The sequence below is a fragment of the Grus americana genome, chromosome Z (assembly GCF_028858705.1).
Source record: "Grus americana isolate bGruAme1 chromosome Z, bGruAme1.mat, whole genome shotgun sequence".
NCBI classification, from domain to species: Eukaryota; Metazoa; Chordata; class Aves; order Gruiformes; family Gruidae; genus Grus; species Grus americana.
Genome location: NC_072891.1, coordinates 399015 through 420694, shown reverse-complemented (window position 1 = coordinate 420694; position 21680 = coordinate 399015). Strand labels below are relative to the sequence as shown.

At 38.6% G+C, this 21680-nt stretch overlaps 1 protein-coding gene across 14 annotated transcripts in view; it reads left to right on the top strand.

Annotated features, from left to right (window-relative positions):
• The window catches only part of NEDD4L (NEDD4 like E3 ubiquitin protein ligase), a 181326-nt gene that overhangs the window by 122909 nt on the left and 36737 nt on the right, over positions 1-21680 (top strand). For 9 of the 14 annotated variants that reach the window (XM_054811250.1, XM_054811251.1, XM_054811258.1 and 6 more), the window contains 8 exons: positions 4107-4157; positions 10265-10326; positions 10431-10533; positions 11331-11497; positions 12452-12584; positions 13703-13879; positions 15892-15966; positions 17934-17993. In XM_054811250.1, coding sequence (XP_054667225.1) covers positions 4107-4157; positions 10265-10326; positions 10431-10533; positions 11331-11497; positions 12452-12584; positions 13703-13879; positions 15892-15966; positions 17934-17993 — 828 coding nt within the window. The remainder of the gene's footprint in view (positions 1-4106; positions 4158-10264; positions 10327-10430; positions 10534-11330; positions 11498-12451; positions 12585-13702; positions 13880-15891; positions 15967-17933; positions 17994-21680) is intronic. The other 5 variants (XM_054811253.1, XM_054811248.1, XM_054811249.1 and 2 more) reach the window with 2 other exon arrangements.

Below are 21680 nucleotides of genomic sequence, written 5' to 3'. Positions count from 1 at the left end.
GACAAGTACCCTAAGGGAACTTGGTAGACCCATCTCTATGTCCCCACCATCTGCACCAACTCGTGGTGAGGTTTCCTCCCCATCTCAGGCACAGAGGAAGGACCCTCTTCCCCATGTACATAGTGAAACCGCATCCATGTCTGGTCGCGGTTCTGTTTCTAACCAACCTGAACATTTTCCATGTCCATGAGTTGTGTTTTTCTTGAACTTAAAGCTGCTTGAATAGATCTCGAAATAGGTATATATTTTCTTCTGAGTAGCTGACATTTGAGTAACTGTATCGAAGCAGGAGGTAGAAGGTACTTGATATTTGCCAGTATTAAGGGAGAAAGATGTAAATTCTCTAAAAGCAGTGCATGCTACCAGGTTTTTCGAGTAGTTGCTAGGAAGGACATTAATAGTCAAAATTTTGTAATGAAAAATCTATTAGCTATTTTTACTTGAATTTGGAAAAAATGCTGGCTCCTTGGTGCAGACATTCTTCTTGTGTTGTTCCATGGGCATATAAGACAGCAGCATGTGTCCATGCTTTAGGGATCGCAGGACTTTATCTTTGTAGTAGAAAAAAGAATTCTTACGATGGTATCATAAAAAATACGGATTTTAATATTAAACCTAATGCGCTGCTATGAGAAATATGTAAACTTGGCTTTGGAGCAGCAGTATGCACTTCCTGGAATTCTGTGCATAGCGTGGTTATAAATAAGCAGGAGGTTATTTGGGAATCACTAGGGCTGATATCTGGTATCATAAACAGTATCTGGGAGAAATTGTTTTCCCTGACAGGCAGTTGATTTTTGAAGAATGCAATATGCTTTATTTCAAAAATTCATATCTTATTAATGAATACCAAGTATATACATTGAGCACAGTGACCGGCTTGCAAAGCAAACACATATATGTGATTTAATTACTTTATACCTCATCTGCTGCCAATATTTCATTCCTTTGACTTGTTGAATGTAACATTTCCAATCTAGATCAAAAAACATTCATCAATTTTAGGCAAGATATTAAAATGATTGATAAGTGTAGGATTGTTGAGATATGGTTTAAGTCTGACTTTAAAATTAATTTATCTTAAAGGGAGTTATTTTTTATTTGTGCATGTGTCTATAGCACAGGAAACATTATATATTTGTATTCAATTAAATAGACTTTTAAAAATCTTTGGAAAATTATTCCCTTCATTGTTGAAGCTCTTAGTAAGCTACATGAATCAGTGTTTTCTGCTTCATTGTTATATTAGCTTATTGTTATCTGATGTGTAGCATCATGCTTATAGGGTAATTTGGGGTGGAGTAGCTGCAAGAACAGAACCGCCCCATTCAGTGGCATGAATTTTATGTTTTATGTATTAATAAAACCTGGGTGCCGTGAGCGGGTGGTGGTTTCTCATGGGAGGTTTCTGTTTGCCCCCCACAGCAGAATGGGCCGGGGGGGGCCTGGCCCTGCAGTGGCCCAGTGCTGCCTGGTGCCGTGGGCTGGGGGACACGGCGTGCGTCCTCCTCGGCAGCCCGCCTTTGCCTGGGTGGTTCCACCGGCCTGCACCGCGAGGGCCTGTTTCCACTCTGCTCTTCTCCCCAGCTCCCCCGGCACACCGCTGGCAGTCTCCAGAGGAGGGGCTGCGGCTGGTCGTTGCAGCTTGCTCCCCATGCTGCAGATGATCAGCAGGTCCCCTCCGGCCTCCCGCGCTGAGCGCGTGGCAGGGCCCTGGGGCTGCTCGCGCTGCGTCCCTGGTCCTCCCTGGCCGTGCCACCCAAAGTTCCTTCGGCAGAGCTTTCCACTCAACCTCCCCACGGCAGGGATCTCTGGTCTCGCTCCCCAGCCCACACCAGCCTTGTCTGGTCCGTGAGAGATGAGCCTAGGCCTCGTTTTGTCTGCGTGCTGCTTTTGGGTAGGTCTTCTGTGACAGCTGTCCATACAGCCACCTCACGGGCTTAGCCTGTGTCTAGAACAGTCTGTGCGGTTTTGATTTATGAAGAAGTATCTGCGTTTCAGACGATTTGTTTCAAGGTTGGCCACGTTTCAGGCCAAAATTATTGTAAGATGAAAGGTTTCCTCAATCGTGGGTGGATTGTGAAGAAGTAATAAGCGCTGGTGGGAATTAAGAGTGTAGAGACAGCAGCGTGTCACCACTGCTGTCCCTCCTTTGGTCCCTTCTGTGAGGCTGTGTTCACCTCAGGAGAGCTTTTACAGCCCTGGGGGTAGGCGTTTGGTGAGCCTGAGGGACGAAGAGCTGGAGATGGCTGCTTCTGGTGAAGGCTGAGAGGAACGGCCCCTGGTCCAGCTGTCTCACCCACAGGGCCCAGAAGCTGCCCAGTTCCCCTGGTGTCACGAAGGGAGGCTTGGGACTGTCTCCCCACAGCCTCTCCCTTTGACAGAAACTGCCTAGGGTTCTCAGTGGTTTTGTGGAGTTTCTGGGTTGTTGGGGTTTTTGCCATGGTTTTAATGACTTTTGTCACAGGAAGGAAGGAAAGAATCTTCATCTGAGTCACTATAACAGTGACTTGCTGTTGTAAACGAGCAAATGACAATCATAATCAATGAGTAGATTAAGATGACTGCCATCTTTAAACACTTCCACATCACTACCATATGGGAAATCTCATACAGCTCTGAAGATACTCTCCCTAGATTTTGTCCAATGTGGTACAGTGTGCGTTCAGTTCAGTGAGGTGCAAACATGTCAATGAAAAGGTATCAGAAAGGTGAACTGTTAATAGAGAAGAAATTGGAGTATTTATCTGGTGTCTGCACAGCTTCTGAGTGTCGTTGGCCCAGTCAGTACCCCTTCCCTTCACAGCACTTGAGGGCGCCTGGGCCTGGCATCCCAGGCCAGTACACTGCTGCCTGTGGTCTGGCTCTTGTTATGAACTGTTTGGATGGGAGCGTGTGACTGGATTCATTTTCAGTGTGTGAGTACTCTGTCACGTTCCGGGGTACTTTGTAACACCAGTAAGCTACTCAGATGCGTGGCCTTTTGAGGTAACAGAGCGCTAAGAGACAGGAAGGAATCTCTCCATGCAGTGCCTGACTGAACTGTCTATGCTTTTTATTGATTTTATTTCTGGGTTTCCCTCTATTAATTACCAGCAGGGAAGATCAACTGATCCATGTATGTGATGCAAACAGGGAGACGGCCTGCACTTTTGGTTTGTGCAGGGATGTGTTGAATGGATAGTAACAGCCACATTTTAAAGAAAACTCGCCCCTGAGATGTAGATTAATTGACAATAAAAGGTACCGGTGCAACTCTGCTTTTCAGGTGACACTCTGAGAGAAGGTGATGATCAGAGTGAAGGACCTGCAGAAAAGTAGTGTTTATCACTTCTGTATGGCTATAACTGTGTATAAGTGAAATTGTGATGGCGCTGCATGGCCCGAATGTCGGTATAACCACATCCGCATGCTTAACTTGAACTGTCGAGTCTTCAAGTGGGAAATACAGGATTACTCAAAAGACTGGTTAGAAGGGTGTATAACTGTTCCTCACAAATTAAGCATTCTGAATTAATGGAACAGCACTCTTTAAAAAAACCCAGAAGTTGTAATACTTTGGTTTCTGTTTGATAAAGTCATAAAACACATTTTTATTTGGGGGCAAAATGTTTACAATTCATGCAGTTCTATCTTCACTGTTGGGTTCCCCTTCTTTCCCTGTCAGATGTGCATATGAGGTTTTCCTTAAAAAAGAAAAAGCCACCAAGGTTTGACATGAACATTTCAATGACATGGTGAACAGTACTTTCACTCACCTTTTTAATGCATGTGGAGACTAATTCATGGAAAGAGTAGATTATTACTTTGTGCTTTGAATTATGCAGAGGTCAGAGGAAACAGAATTTCATCAGTACTTAACACACGTACTGTGGACTAAGAAGCCATTTTGGGCTGTCACAGAAAATGCTCTGCTGAAATAGATAAATTATAACAACAGACAATGTGCAACAATGAAGAGGTGGAAAGGAGTAATTGCTAAAATAGTGGTACTCAGCCACTTATTTTTGTTTCATTGTGACTGGATTGATGTTTATCTTTTTTTTTTTTTTCCTCTTCTGATGTAAAATTACTCCTTTTTCTGCCTTTTTTTTCCTATTTGACAGACTAGAGACGACTTCCTGGGTCAAGTGGATGTGCCGCTTAGTCACCTTCCGGTAAGCAGTGCTTTTGTCTCAGTGCATTCTTTTTTGTCATCACCAGATGTGAAAATCCCCAAGTTGTGTGGAATTTATTTCCATAAGTAGTCCAGTTAAATTTTCTTAAAGCAAGCATTCCCAGCATAGCATTACAGGCTTAAAGAACAATGTTATAGACAATGAAGCCCCACTGTGCACAGGAATTGTGAGAAATGGTTCCTTCTGCAGGGATAACGAACACAGTTGTTCTCTGGTATCTGTTAAATTTCTCAACATCCAAGATTCACTTCTCATCTTGATTCTTTCTTAAAAACCCTCGTCTGTTGGAGTCAGTTCACAAATGACATGTGGCCGATAGAAACATAGGTGGTTTCTCACCTTACCGTTGGTGATTATTGTCCTATTAATTTTCTGGCTTCTTCCTTTTCATGATTTTCCCTTATGGTTGAACCAGGTGTATTCTCTCTTAGAAAACTCCATTTCCTCCAGAACTTTTGTTAAAAAATTTAAAAAAAGACATTTTTGGGGTCCCATTTATGTGTCTGATTTTCTGTCTAAATAATATGCTGTTAAGGGTATGGGATAGTGGTTCTGTCTAGGAAAGTGGATAGTACGCTTTGATATTATTTCAAACCTTGTAAAGGCAATAGCCACAGACTGAAACCAGAGAAACTGCTGAACCAGTGTGACAGCATCTTAAGAAGTTACAAAGATTCATTTCTTCTGAAGATGTTATAAAATTACTGATCTCCATAGCAAATTTGAGTAAAATTATTGTTTTTATTACTGATTGAAAGCAAACTTACCTGAAGGACTCCTAATGGAGTAATAATGGAAATAGTGAGATATGAGTGCCACAGCACATGCAACAACATTCATTAGACATTGACATTTGACATTATTGATAATAATAATTATACAAGCTGTGATATTGTCAGAGCATACATTATAGTTTTTAATATGCATACATATAACTTCAAATGTCTATACGCGTATAGATTTTTTTCTGTAAGAGGCGTGTAGGTGCCTATTGCCTTTCCTACATGATAGGAAAGTATGTGTTTTGGATGTTTTCCCAGTTTTAAACTAGAGAAGCTGATACTTGGAGGCGTTTCTTCTATTTTTTAAAACAGTTAGAGTTTAAATACTTGGGTTGATGCCTGCTTTCAGTGTCATTTCCAGATGTTTTCTGAAACACCAACCATATCATTGTACAGGTACCTCACTTTATACAGACAGGTAAAGTCTTACTTTCTGAGATATGACACCTTACATGTAACAGAGATGCCAGATGTTAAGAGATGAGCTGTGAGATGACTGGAGCGCATCAGCTGAGAGCTGCCGCAGCACTGCGTTGGGCAGCATGTGCCTGGCTGTTTGCTTCTCCTCGTGGGTTATGAACTCTGACTAGGAGAGGGAGAGGTTATGTTCACAGTAGACACACGTACTGTGGATGCAGATCCGGGTTTTGTAGGTACTGGCTTCGCCGTCTCCTGGGTATGCAGTTCAGTGCACGTTTCTGTAAGCAGTGGTGTCTGCCTGGGCAGACCCCTGCTGTTAATTCACACCCTCTTGTTACCTGCTTAATTATCCTGGGTTTCATGCTCACATGGTGAACTAGATCTGTGTTACTCATACCTAGTTAGTTTTGGATAGGTTTTTTTTTTTAACTTGTACTGTTTCCTTGGTCCAGTTTATGAAATGGCCATGCAAACAACTGTACTGCTTTGAGGCAGGAATAATCACCAGAGGGGAGACTCCGAAAGTCAGCACTGCTGCTGAAAGACATACTCATGACTTCAATTATCAACTTGCGTTATCGTTGGAAGTGGTGACATAGAGGTGTGTTATGCTGGTTTGCATCAGATTTGCATGGAAAGGGATGCACATCTATGGTCCAAGAAACCTTCTGTGAAAAAAAACAAACAAACAAACAAAAAAAACCAGGTAGTGTAGGATTTGCTTCAGCAGATGCATTGAAAACCAAAAGGCTGCAAGAAGTATGTGGTATATTCATTATTTTAGCTAAAATTGAATTTTTGCCAGCAGTAGGAGTTCTAGTATCAAATAATTAGAAGTACTTGACAGAGAGTTTGAATCATTTTATTGTCAACAATCAAATATTTGAGGTGTTTGATTTGAGGGTGGTAATGTTTTCTCTATTTATTTTTGTTTCTTAATAAACGGAGAGATTCTAAGTGTAAAGCTTGTTCTGTAATTCTATAAGGCTCCAGTTGTCTGGTTTCCTTCTGGCAGCCAGGATTCTGCCTGGTCTTCGCACAGTGAGCAACATTACAGCCTACATTAAGTGGAATTTCTATTTACTATATAATCAAGGGTGGGGTTCTCCTCCTTTAATTCTACAGGCATAGAATTGATACAGCACTGGCTGGCTGTAAATTATGATGTGCAACTCCATCTTCAGGTTTTTATAGATTGTGCATATCATCTGTCCACGGGAGGATGCTCAACGTTCAGAGACTAGTGAGCTGTCCTAGATGCAATCATAGTCCAGTAAAGACAGTGGCAGAATTGTTACTGACTCCAGTGTGCTCAAGCTTTCACTACCAGACTTTTTCAGTGAAAAAATCTAAGGGAGAGAGGTCTGTGCCTCTGCTTTCAGTTGATGGGCCCTCATCCAACCTGTTTCTGTTGGAAACTGCTGAAATCAAAGCTGCAGACACTGTGCTGGGTTCGAGATTCAGTAGAGATGCTGTAGTGAAAAAGACAACTAAAAATCAAGATTTTTTGAAATGACGTGATGTTAGGTATTTCGTGAGGAGTTGTTTTACACACAGCCTGCCATCAAACAAGGTGAAGTGGTGGAACAAAGAGGGCCCATGTGAAATTCAAATTGTATGAAGCTTGAAGTTAACCTCAATCTATGCCTGCAGCAGATAAAGTCTATACGTTGCTTAGAGAACTGACTTTGCACAATTCTAGGTATATGTCTATAGTACTACCATCCCATGCTGCAAAAGCCTCAGTCAAAGCAATTTTCAGAGAAGTAAAACTGAATTCTTTATTGCATGGCTAGATTTACTTCTGCTTCAGGTTTTCGCTATTGCTGTATGGTCTTTCTTTTTTTTCACTTAGTAGACAAAAATCCAAAATGAACCTTGCAGAAAATGTTTGTGCCAAAAAAGCATTTCTTTGGTCTTTTTGTATTCATATTGTGCCTTACCCTGTGCTTCAAAGCTGAATTCAATCATGACGAAAGAACTGAAGTTAGAAGGTCACAGGGCACAAAAAGTATGAAACACTGCAGTTGTTTTTCATCTTTGTAAATAGTAAAAAATACACTTTGTACTTCACAAAGTGTTCTAGTAAATTCTACATATATACACATATATTTACGCAGTGGTGGTTTTATGCTGGGTATAAGTGTTAGTTCTGATATTACATAATGTCTTGGATGACTAACAGTGCCTGGATGTAGTTAATATTTTTAAAATGTTGTACATGATAATCTTACTGCTGTGAACTTGGAGGGGTTTTTTGTATTTGAATGGGTGAACATGGAATCGTGGAAGTTACTGAAAATGTTTACATCAAAATAAGGTGTCAATTTTGGCATGACCTGCTATTTGTGCCTAAATCTGACTTGTTGCTATTTATGGATGTTATTGTAGGAGGAAAATGGCTTTGTAATGATTTTCACAGTGATGCTTATTTATATATGACTATTATGGTTGATCCTGAGTCATAATGCTGTTGTTGTTGGCTTATAAACTATAATAGTTGAAAAATCTGGTGGAATGAATGATCAGAAATGTATTCTGATGAAAAATGCATCATTCCACTCTCATAGGAGCTCATGCCGTATGAACTGTATTGTGTAGTAGTATTTTATCCGTGCTTGTGTGTATATTTCCACTTACGTGTATCCATATGCGCAGACATTAGCTAAGTAGCCAGGATATAACTGTAGAAGTAGTCCTCTGGTGTTAAGCTCTGTGTCCTCTGCAGACAATGTACTGTGGAATATAAAATTATGAGGAACGTGTTAGCGCATGCCTGTTTTGCAGAGTCAGGTAGTATTTTGAAGTTCCTTTTTAGTAAATGTTATTTTTAATAATGAAAAATCATCAGCAAGATTTGAGATAGAGCTATAGACATGTCACTTTCTGTGAGCTGTTTTGAGGAATTAGCAGCTTTCTGCTTTCCTTCCGTATTCTGTAGGAAGAGAACAACTCTCGTCTCACTGGGGACTTGCAGAGAACATGAGTGTGCATGTCTCTAGCTCATATTTGAGTGGAAGGCTAAACTTTTTCAATTTGTTTTCAAGTCTGTCTTTACATAGAAAATGCAAGATTGTAAAATTTCCCAGATCAGCTACTTAACTGCCATTGAAGAATAAAATCCATTATGTTAAAATGATGAAATGTTGCAGTCCAGAGCTTCCCATTTCCTTCTAGGCTCACTAGAAAGTGAATGTGATTCCTGTACAAAACCCTTCCTCACTCTCCATCTTCACAGAGAATTTCTTCAGCTCCAGAAGCCCCCAGAACATTTCTTGTGGGAAAACTCGCAATGCGTATCTCAGAACAGTCATTCGTTCTATAGCTGTACTGTAGCAGTGTGTCCACAGGGTGCTTACCAGTGTGTTTGCATACTCTGTTATAATTAGTTATTAATATGCTTATTAAGGTGTGTGTACTAGTTTTTGATGCTCGGGAAACATCCTGTGTATCTCTATGTTATACTCAATATTGTCCTCACTCATTCTTCCAGTACCTCAATAAGAGACATCGTCGTGTGTTCATTAACAAACATTGACTTTCTCATTCTAGCAGTACTGCTGATTTGTTTGTCAAAATCCTTGTTTTCTCTCTAATTACTATCTACAAAAATTGGTTAAAATATACAGCTTCTTATTTTGTGTATGTTACTGACAGCTGAATACTAAAAAGCAGTGCTTCATCATGCATGCTTTGATGTCCTGTTGGTTTGGTTAAAATGGACTCTCTGAAAAAGGGGGTCGTCTGTGTCTCACAGATTAAGTGGACGCTCAGTGCAGGAAATGCCTTGCAGGCTGAGAGTTCAGTCAGTGAGAAGAATGTCTGTATGGTGTTTGATATAGTATCTGAGCTAATGGGTTAGGATTGATTTTTAAATTCTTATTTATTGACTTTGAAATGCAACAGAAAACAAAGCTTTCAATGAGGAATAGTCTGGGAGTTAGATTGTTCTGTGTTTAGAAAGGTTTAGAGAATACTATCATTTTTTTAGTGGATGGCAGACGGGCACAACATTCTGAGAAGTACCCGCTAACTTAGTGCTCTTTTTGAGAAAGTTTGGTGTTAAGCCGAGGTACTAGATCTCTAGTCTTACTGGACTGCGTATGATGATGTGCTTGCTCTGCCAATGTAAAACAGTTCATGCCTCCAGTTTTGTCAGCCCAAATCGTACGATCGATTAGAAAAAAGTACCCCAAACAATCAACAGATTAAATAGGTATACGGATTTCTTATTGTTGTATTTACCTTGTCATTTTTAAATTCCTAGTTTTGTACTTAGAGCATCCGTGTTCTCGCAGACATGAAGGATGTAACTTTACTTGATAAGAAAGCTGAAATTCTTGTGTAATAGAAAGTTTTCAAGATTTAAGGCTTTATGAAACTTAAATGGAATAGAATTTCATCAGAAGATGTAATCTGTCAGCCTGATAATATTCCTTATGTACATCATAAAAGATTTCAAAGTCTTAATTAATTTTTGAAGTCTCAACTGCTATGAAATAAAAATGAAAGCCACCTGAGGAATTTTACTTCATTGCTTTCTAACGTGCAGAAAAAATACTACTTCAAAATAGATGCAACCTTTCTGACACTGCCATTGGGTGCCTGGAAAAAGTTGAAGGAGTTTGTTTAGTTGGTGTTGTCCTCCATTTTCTGACTGTGGGTGTTGTGTACACCGCCAAGCAGGAGGTGGCTCGGCCACCGCTGACCTTCGCAGGGACAGCGAGTGGGCCATGCTGCAGCTGTGCTTTACCATCCAAGGGTCACGCGGTATTTAAACGTCTTCTCTAGCGTTTCTACCGCATCTGTGATGTGAATGTTCTTTATATGTCTCTGTGCTTGTGGGCAAGCCCTTTAATTTGCCATTTTCTTAAATGCTTATAGACTGAAGACCCAACCATGGAAAGGCCATACACATTTAAGGATTTCCTTCTCAGACCAAGAAGGTGAGGGGGAGGACCTTTGTATTTTAAAACATTTCTTACTTCAAGGTTTGTTATTTGCAACTATTTAAGGGCTGTTGAATGAAATGTACCTCCTTGTCTTCTAGCCACAAATCTCGTGTGAAGGGTTTCTTGAGACTGAAGATGGCTTATATGCCTAAAAATGGTGGCCAAGAGGAAGATAACAATGATCAAAGGGATGAATCTGAGGTAAGGCTTAATGCTTGTGAAAACATTCAAGTTATTAGAGATTCAAGTGTAGTTGTAGAAAAAGTTGTACTCTGAAAGAGAAAACCCTGGTAGCAGTGTAAGTAGCAGCTTACTCTCCTCCCCCTCTCCAGCTTTACTTTAACCTGATATTTTCTCAACCATTTCAAGTATTTCAAAGTATTTCAGCTGCCACAATGAATTCTAAAGTTTGTCTGATTCAGTTTGTGAGCAAGTAGAAGTGGAAGTCATGCCAAGTAGAAGAATTCAGAAAGTCTATGCAAGTAACTTGTAAACATATAATGGTCTATATTAGGTACCTCTTCTTCAGAGGCCATTTCAAAATAGGTGTTGTAACATTTTTCTTTATTTCCTTGGCAGTGTTGACTTTGCAGAGAATAAAGCTCACGCAAGCACAGCAGGTTTAAATACTTCTCAGCAGTCTATCAGCCATCATCCATTTTCAGAATTAGCTGCAATTAGGGCTGGCAAAGTGAATGTCAGCCCAAGTTTGCCTTACTAATAGCCTCTACTAGAACAAGCAACCACCCAAATACGGTTGGGAATCCCTCTTGTAACAAGCTGATGGGATTTTTAGGGGGTTTGTCAGTGAAATGAGGTGCACACTGTAACCGTGGAGTTTATGTCTATATGGTTTACATTGAAGTAGTTTTGAACTTCTCTGTGGAAAAAATTCAGAACCTGCACCTATACACTAATATAAGCAACAATGAAATAGCTTCTCTTTGACTGGAACTTTAAAATTTTAATTCTTTTTTTTTCTTCCTTTCACTCCTAAGCATGGATGGGATGTAGTTGATTCCAGTGACTCCGCATCTCAACGTCAGGAGGAGTTACCACCTCCTCCGCTGCCTCCTGGATGGGAAGAAAAGGTGGACAACCTGGGGCGGACTTACTATGTCAACCATAACAACAGGACTACTCAATGGCATCGACCAAGTTTAATGTAAGTGGCAGTGGAGTGCAGTGTTTTGTGGATGTGTGCAAAATTACAAGTAAGGGCAGTGATTTTTTCAACTAACATAACCATTTTGACTATACAAATTCAAGGCTGGAAAAAGTCTTAAGACTTTTACAAAGCAGTTTATAAAGGCACACTATTCAGTAACAGATTAATCATGATTTTGGTGCTGTGCTACATATCTGAAACTATACTTTATTCATGCAAAAATTTTCACAGTTGTACAGCAAATCACATACACACATAAGTATCCTGGGAAACTCTAGGAAATCTGAAGGGGTGGGAGGGAAGTCAGTGCATTAACAATGTACCTTAGAATATTGGCAGGCAGATGTGAAATTTTTCAGGAAGTAATTTAACAGGAATAAATTACTTTCTTCTGTAGACACTGTTGAAAAGTTAAGGGAAAAAAATCAACTCTATTAAGCTTTAATTAAGTTACACTGATCAGCTCCAAGGAGATCCTGATTATTAATCAGGTATAGACTGCATTACCTACGTATACTACTTGTGCTACTGTGGAGTTCCTCTTCAAGCCTTCATTGTATATTTCTTATGATCAGATTTATAAAGTGGTGGATTCCCCAACACTAGACATTTTTTAACATTCATCTGGACAGGGTGCTAAGCCATCTTGTCTAGACCATGCTTGTGCCTAGAAAGGTTGGACCAGAGGATCCCTGAGGTCCCTTCCAAGCTGGTATGCTGTGATTCTGTGATTCTATGGCGTTGTGAAGTGCTTCCAGTTTTATTTACTTTGGATTGAGGGATTAAACAGTCTTCCATTTATGAAGCCTGACATATGCAAGAATAATGATTTTTATAATCAAAAGCATTAATGAGGGTTTGAAAGCAGTGGACAAAGCAGGTGTTTTAGTTTCACATTCATTATTTTCTTGTTCTTTTCTCCTCACATACTTTCATTTCCCCACTACCCAGTGATGTGGGATCTGATTCAGATAACAATATCAGACAAATAAACCAAGAAGCAGCCCATAGGCGGTTCCGCTCTCGGAGACACATCAGTGAGGATTTGGAACCAGAACCTATGGAGAGTGGAGACATTCCTGAGGTGTGTAAAGGTCTTGGGTTTAAGTTGACTAAACTTCAAGCTGATGTGTTTCTTGTTTGTAAGCTAATTACTATGCAACATACATAGTAACGTTTTTACATGGTGTTTGTGGAAATTGGTTTAGCAAAATACCAGTGACACAATAAAAATCTTCAACAGAGCTATACTTTCAAGGTCCAACACGTTTGTGGGTGCCTGATAGCATATGCACAATGTTAAATACTACGCAAATGCTGGGAGAAACATTTATAGTTCCAAGCATTGCTTGTTATAAATACATTGATAGAAACACTTTCAATATTCTACTTTGAATAACTGGAATAGGTTGTAAAAAGAAGGGAGACATACTGACTGGAACTGCCATGTACTTCAGTTTCCTTCAGTGTCTTGATTTAGAGAAAAGAGAAGCTGTTGGCTTTTTTCCCAAAATACTTGGGTTTAGTTAGAATTCTGAAATCTTATTAATCAGGGTGAGTGTTTGTTTAATTTATAGCTAGACTAAATAAAATTTGGTAGATATTTGTAGGCTTAAGTGGGAGTTTGTGCAAAGCTCTGATCCCATTCATCTTTAAGGAATATTTTATTATGTGAATCACAGACAAAATTCTTTGTGAAAGCTAGTTTTGGTTCACTGATTGTTATTCAGAGTAACAAATAGATTGCTGAAACAATTGTCGCATTCATCACCTGTTAATATTTGATTTGCAGATACTAATTGAGTACTTTCTATTATGCATTTCATTCTAAATTAAAATTGACAGTTGTTTCTTTCAAGTTTTTAGTAAGACTGCAGAATCAGTTACATTTTGAACAAAATTTCAGATGGAATTCATTTAATGAGATCTTTTTTAGGCATCTGTTCATCTACATTGTGTTCTGTGTTGAATCATAAAGCATTGTGTTATCATCAACATGAAGATTGTTTTGCGGTCAACATGAAAACCATTTTTCCCTGTGACTACTTCACACTGAGTGGAATGCTTGTTTGTGTGGTCTAGGGATTGACATAATTCCTTAAATATTAAGGCTCCCGATGAAGTGGTCACATAGAAGGCAAAGGGAAAGAAGACTCGGTCTGGCTTTATAAATCCTTAACGTAATTTCTTCTCTTTTGTTAGCCTTGGGAAACCATTTCAGAGGAGGCGAGTGCGAGTGGAGATTCCTTAAGCTTGTCATTGCCACCTCCTCCTGCATCTCCAGTATCCCGTACCAGTCCTCAGGAGCTGTCTGAGGAACTGAGCAGAAGACTTCAGGTCACCCCTGATTCCAATGGGGAACAACTCAGTTCTTTGATTGTACGTGACACGTTGCTCTTTCTACATAAACCTCTGTTACTGTAATCTTCTGTTAGTTTGACATAATCTGAATCATTTACACAGATGGGTAGTAATTGGTGGTCTCAGGAAAACCTGAGCATACGGTTAAATTTATCTTCCAAAAACTCCATCATAATTTCACTGTAGAGCAAACTTCCCTGAACAACAGAATTCCTTGGTTTAGATTTAATGTTTTCTTCTGTGTGAGTTTAACTTCAGACTCTGCTGCTGCTATACCTTTGGTGAAACAAAATACGTAATACTAGAGAGTATCAAGCTGAGGATTTCCAAAGGAAAGAGGAAAAACTGCTGATGCTCTTTCAGTCATCATCCATTTTACGACATGATATTATTTCTTAAGTTCAGTATTTTAACTGTGCATCTTTATATTAAAGCATGTGCTTTCTTATATTAGGGTTTTATAAACTTAGTATATCCAGCCTGACCTTTGATTGTTTTACACAGAGAGCGCTCCAATGTCTCTACATCCATACATAGTTAATCTACAACACAGCCAAATTGCCAACAGATAGTTGATGAGTGATTGTATGTGTGCTAAAGTGTTTTGTCACTCTCCTCATATATCTACGTAATGCCAGAAAACACTTCACACTTGCTGGTCAATACATTTGTCAGACAAATCCTTTCACGTTAATCTTTAGCATAACATAGAAGCAAGGTGTAATTACAACTTTTTTTCTATATTTTTTTAGACACTGATGTTTTAACAGAATGTCATCTTAGGACTGATGTTTTCCAGAAAGAGTTGGAGTTTTTGATATGCCTCTCAATTAGTTTGCTTCATGGTGTTGCTTCATTATCTTTCAGTGGTACATGTGAGTGGTTATAAATAGGCTAGGTCATTTGCTTGTTTGTTAGTGCGTTTGCATTCATACCATTAATATCCAGAAAAGGTAGTATTTTGGCCTGGGGTAATACTGCTACATTCTGCCACTGCTTTTATGATAGTAGAGGGAAAGAAATCACATTTCTTTTCCGTCAGAATTTGTTCAAGTTGACATTTCTCCTTTAGAAAAATGAATGAGCCCTTTTTTTTATTTTATAATATATACAAAGGGTTACTGTCAACAGAGAAATTGTATATACCAGCAAACTTGTGAGCATTTCTCTGCCATTTGTTAAACAGTACGCTTTAAAGCTGTTTTTAATGTTGTTATTGAAGAGTAAGCTAAGCATCATGTACTAAGATGCAAATTTGGAAATTTCTTAATATGCCAATGGATGATCTCAGCAAGGCTCCCGCTGTGGCTGTAATCCCAGTGAAAGCTCTGCAGGACTTGCTGCTTTCCCAGCCACAGGCTCAGGATGTCGTAGACATGAGAACCATGTAATCATTCCCCGTGTGGAATCGGCATCCTCTGTGTGAGTAACAAATACAGGTGTTAACTGGTGCAGTAAGCCATGTGCAGACATTGGTTACCTGTAGCCTGTTGATTTTCCAAAGACTACCTTGGCAATATTCAGCCAGAAGTTTTACGTTTGCCTTATTCTGCTTATGTTCCCTCCAGGTTCTCTAAAATGTCTTCCAAAGATACTTGAAAATAGTTTTTCAAAAGTTCCATGGCATTTTCATGTTCCATTATGTCTTTAGTTAATCTTCCCCTTTAGTGCTGATTCCACAACTGTTAATTTCCTGCATATTTTCCCAGATGGGATGGCCTATCCTCTTCTCTTAGGTTAAGTTACTAAAACGTTGTAGCTTGGATGTTAAAGATGAGTACAAGATGCGTATCCAAGTAATTTTCGCAGTTAATCTGAAACAGCCCACGATGGAATGCTGTGAATTCAGATTTTTCATTGCTTGCCACGTTTCTGTAGAAGTATTAAAACTAAAGACACTGCAACATAAATATGATTTTTTTTTTTAGGGGTTTGGATTAAATGGGAGAAAAGTAAAATTACTGAATAAAACACCATGTTTTTAAGACACCTTAACTTAAAGACATTTTCTTTTTTTTTTTTTTTTCCAGCAAAGAGATCCTTCTTCAAGATTAAGGTCTTGCAGTGTAACAGACACCGTTGCTGAACAGTGTCAATTATCCTTGGTAAACCAAAGCTAACTTCTATTGCTTTCTTTTTGTTTGAACATTCTCTGATTCTCAGTAATATCGTAGGCCAGTTGTAGTCAGAAACAGATTGGTAACCAGTATGGGCGTGTGAATATCCCAAATCGTAATGGATACCAAATTAATACCATCATGGTCAGCTACTAAAATGACGACATTCATGAGAGAGAAAAACATTTTGAGACTGACAGCATAGTACACTAACTTTAGTTATCTAACATAGAAATTTAGTTTACTAGGCTATATAGTCAGTGGAGAGAGAAAATCCTCCAAGGGGTGTTTTCAGCTGGTGTAGGAGAGGGCAGTAGCACTATCTACACTTGGAACTGTAGCAGCCACAGGACTCTCCTATCAGGTGTATTTCTGTGTCCCATAAATTGATTCTACTTGGAATATATAAATCTGTATAACATTAAAAAGGATTGGCGGTTTACCTAGTCATAGTTGAAAGGAGCCTTTTTGTGATAGTCCTTGCATGATAGAACTGAATAGAATCGCATCTGTTGTAGTTTTTTAACCTGAGTGATTTAAGTAAGCAGCTGTTTCTGGTATTTTATTTAAGTAGATTCTTCAAAGAGGAAAAGATACAAAGATGGTTTTGAAAAAAAGATTATCTTTCACATCATGCATGCCTTTGATCTAATTGATAGAAAGCTCTACATGTTTTGTCCTACAACCCGAGTATGACGATTGCAAAGGTGGTAGGCTGTAGAGAGGCTACTTAAAACAGGATTGTGCAAGATGTGCTTTTGAATAAAACTGGTCAGATTTTCAAAATAATTTAATATTTTGAAAAATTATACTTTTCATCCAAGATTCCCCACCCAATTTTTTATTAGAAATATATTACATATGAATCTACAAATAGCAAATTTGGGTATCTTTTTAATAGAAATATTGAGTAAATAGAGTATATCAATAAGTTTGTTGTTAAAGTTGATGTCTCTCTTTTGCTTATTCTTTCTGTTGCTATTGGGCAGACATTTACAATAACCATAGTGGTTTTCTCTCAGTTTAATTTTTTCACATGTTCCAGGAGTTGTTCAGTGTTTCTACATTTGCTGCTTGCAGATGCATGTAATAGCTGTTGTTCAAAGAACTGCTTCTGAACTAGTATCCCTCTCTTTACTTTCTCTTCTGGTTAAACAATGGTGTGCTTTCCAGTACAGTTACACCTTCACTGTCCTCTCTCTCTACTAGACAAAATCAGTCCGAATGCAGTCTGTTCCAGAGATGTTCTGCTTCTTGATTTAATATCACTTTATGGAGTCTGGGCTTCTTTAACTGGTGTAGTCAGACTGGGATTGGTGATATGTCTTTCACTGTATTATGTAGAACACTCATTTCACTAGCAGATGTTCAAAGCAGCAGAATTTAAAGCATTGCTCTAAAACCTGATCTTAACCATCTTTAATCCTTACTGAGCCAATCATAGTTTATCTTCTAGCAACTAAATACATACTTTCTTTCTAAATACAGTGCTGCTCTTGACTGTATTAATCCTTACTGAAAATTCACAGTTTTCAAGTATCAGTTCCATCTTTTTCATCTGACTTCTGTGCACTCATTGATGACCAGAATGTATCCATTTTGCTTTTAAATACCATATTTATGGGCAGAACATGCAAAATTTGTTGGGGGGGGTAATAATCATGTCACATTTAGAATAAATGTTCTTCTTATCATTAGCAATACTGAACATTTAGAATTGGATACAAGAACTCTTGAAATAAGTTCCCTTGGTGGTTTTTGTATGAGATTCTGTCTTGGTTATCAGTGATTGATGAATCAGGTTTTTTGCTATTATCTTAAACCTTACTTCCATCTAATTGCTCTCTTGTAAGAAATTCGAGTGTCTGTGATTCCTTACTCCTAAAGATGTGACAGTAATCTGTGACCTTCATCACTAAATGTACTTATCTGTAACATTAATTATCATTTAACAGCAGAGTGGTCCATCTAGGAGAGCTCGTTCTTCAACTGTCACAGGTGGTGAGGAACCAACGGTAATAATACTCTTTATCAAGCACTATCTATAAATAAAATGTGGGTAGATTGAGGGCTTGTACAATAAGGAGCTTTTTTCACAAAGCAGCAGTGTGTTGAATGAAATACAGCCATTGAATCAATAGTTATATTTTTTGTTGTTTGAGATTTTCTCAAAATTTCTCAAAACACTGCAATTTCACTCAAATACTATGAGTCTTTAATGCTGTAGATATGCCCCTGAGTTTTAACAAAGCTATGCACTAAGGAAATACCATAGGCTTCTAAAAAATGGAAGATGCACTACCTGATATTGAAAGAGCCAGGGATTAGAGACATCAAATCAGAACACATGTAGCTGTGGTTTTAGCTTGCATCTGTCTCCCCTTACTCTCCGTTAGACTGATTCATTTCAATTCTTACAGTTGATCCTAATTTGAGAACCATGGAGGTACAGTGATATATCATATAGCTGTTAATGGTCTTATTTAATGCCAATTTTCATTTTCCAGTAGTTGTTCAGCAGTCCAAGGCTGAATTTTTACTTTGATCATCCAATAAAATTCTGGAAGTGATTTTCTGAAGGTGTAATACAAGGAAAGTGGTTTTAATTTATATTGAACTTTGTCAAAAACATCCCTTTTTTTTAAACCTGATTAAATGTCAGTCTGAAGCAAGTTATTTCACAGAAATAATTTTACAGTAACTATCATAAATAGCTTTATGAATATATGCACTCCTAGATAATTTGTTACAGGGAAAGAAATATAATTTAAACTTGGTATGTTTCCTATTTATATGTGGTAATATCAGATTTTAATTTGGGTGTTAATACATCATTCTGTAATACTATCTATATTTATTGGGTTTTGAATTTTAGAATTAGAGGAGCATAATAAAACCTTGCAAAACCTGCTTGACTTGTTAATCGTTAGTTAAAATGCGCACTATATTGAACTGTAATGTACAGGATTTTGGGTAAAAGGCTCTTGACAAATCTCCCAAATTTCTGTTTCATGGGTAGAGTATCTTTTACATTGATATCTAACATATGGAAAGGAGATTGAAGGGCAAACTCTGTTTTTCAGATTGCATTATAACAATAATATATTGTTATAATATATTATCTAATATATAGTGAGGAGAAAGGCTGCTGATAGCTGAATTTATTTTGGTAGAGTGTTAAAGAGAAAGGAAAGATCAGGTGACATAACTGGAGCATCTCTCTTGTGTTTCTGTATCCTCAAAGTCGATAATTTGCAGCATGCCATCATAGAGTGAATAGATTGTGGATTATTACAACTAAATGATTCAATGTTTTAATTTAAAATCTCTGACTTACCCACACCTTATGTTTACTCTGGACTGTAGACAATATTAATAGCCTGAATAGAGCAAACACGTGAGAATGTGTAGCAGTCGTCCATTGGTCCAGGAAATCTGTGAATCACTGTCAGCCCTCTCAATTTCTCCCAGACTATCAGATACCTTAATTATCTAGTTTTTAACTAAAACATTGTCTGTGGACTGTTTTCAGTCCACTTACTGTTGCCTTACTGACCACTGATGAACAGTTTGGAAACCATTAGACCAGTCTTGGGAAAGGTGGACTCCTTATCATTGCCTGCCAGCTGTCTGAACTCAGGCAAGTGGAAAAACAGCATAGTCTTTCCAGCACTTGACTGTTTAGGAAAGAAATAAATCAGTCCCATAGTTTGTTTCAATGGGTATTACTTAGTTTCCTCATCTGTTTTCCTCTGTTTTCTATTTCCTGTTGTAGTATGTCAACTTTCTGACCCATTCAGTATCTTGATTCTCATTTCCCTTCTCTATTATCTCGGCAGTTCTCCAGCTCATTGTGTCAACTCTGCTCTTCTCTTAAAAAGCAAATATACTGACTTAAGCAAGAGTCCTGGGAAAGAGGTCTTAAGAATATGAAGCAAGAACAAGAATTACAGTTAATTACCTTGCTGGAACAAAGAATGTAGAGTGTAGAAAAAGAATGTATCCTCAACTTCAACAGGAGCCTTCAGAGGCCTAAAGAGAGTTATCACATCCTACTGTGCAACGTAATTCACATCTTTGATCTTTGGGTAGTAATTTTCCACTGTAGACATGTTTTTAAATGGAATGATCATAAACCACCAAATTTGCATTCACCTAGTGAGAGTTTAAGAGCTCAGAGCCATGTATGAATGTTAATACTTTGCAGGACTGAGTCTTCATTCATTCATCTTTACCAAGATGATTTGCCCACAGAGCTCATCTCTGTTTCCCTGCACTTCGGCTGCTGTATATGAATCAGCCCTGCACCAGGGGCTGTGTTTCAGGTGGTCATCTCAGATTGGGACAAAATACTCAAAAAAGCTCACAGCAGAGGCACCTTTGCTTACTCTAAATTGTTGATATCATTACTGTGATACACAAACGTGTCTGCCTACAGTGGTTTAACTCAGGCTCCCAAAGCAGGCATGAAAGAAAACCCCGTATCTATGTCAGGATTGATGCTAAAATCATACTGTTACTGTGTAGTGCTGAATTTGTATTGACTTCCAAATTTGAAGTTGACTCTCAGTAGTTAAAGTGACTCCTGTTATTAACAAAATGACCAAAGGCCATACATGAAGTGACAACAAAAGATCTAATGTTCTGTATGAAACTTCAGTCTGTGTGCTCTGTTTCTCCCTTATCTAGCACAGCAGCACATCTACTCCAGGAGATACCCTGAAATTGCAGAAGTGAAAATGATAGGCCTTTGTGTTTGATATATGGTAACTATGTTTCTGTGAAAGGACAGAAGGAAAGCATATCTGTAAATCAGAATTCTTTCCATTTGGGGCTTACCACTGAAAAAACGGGGTTTGGTGTTGTATGAGGTTTGGTTTGGGTTTTTTAACATAAAGAATAGTATGGTCTGAAATAAAGACGTGCCTTTGACTTCCACAGTAGGCAGTTACCCTAAATATGTAGTCCTTTGCGAGGTGAATTGGATTGATGAGCGTTGGAGTAATTTGACCTTTAGAGCAAAGGACAATTCCGAGTATGCATGTGTTTCTTAGCCTTCTTCCCTTGTTACGTCCAGTCTGTTTTCAGGCATGTGGTTTTATGGTCAGTCTTTCTTCAAACCATGCTTTTAAATGCAGCATCCTGCTTCTTTCAGGAAAGGTCTTGCAAAAAACATCTCTTTTGCAAGCAGTCTGAAAAGAGTTCATAAATCTTCTTGTAAGCAGCAGATTGTTGGGGGTGGAAGGGGCAGCAACCAGAGCTGCTTTCTGCATCTTGGACATTGATACAAGTCCTTTCTCTAGCTCAAACGTGAAGACCATTTCTTCCTAATCTGAACACTGGCATTAACTACTACATCAGCTCAAGAATTTGCAGCGTTGCAGAACGTTTCCTGTTCAGGTGCAACAAGCGCAATAAGCTCAAGCAGAAGTTTTGCCTTTCTGTCTGCTGCTTTGCAGTTCTACCTGTCAGCATTTAAACCTGAAATTCTTTAAGGACCAGTAAATTCACATTTTCCATCCATAAGAAAAATGCCACGTACATTGCTGGAGCCTGTTCAGGGGAAGCCATGATAAAAGCAGACTGCTAGATGAAGGCTTTTTCTTAGCACTATGAAGCTTCCTATTTCTAAAGGAATTAATGTTACTGATGATGAATTAAAGCACTGCGCAAAATGGTAAGACAGCGCAGTTCAGCACTGT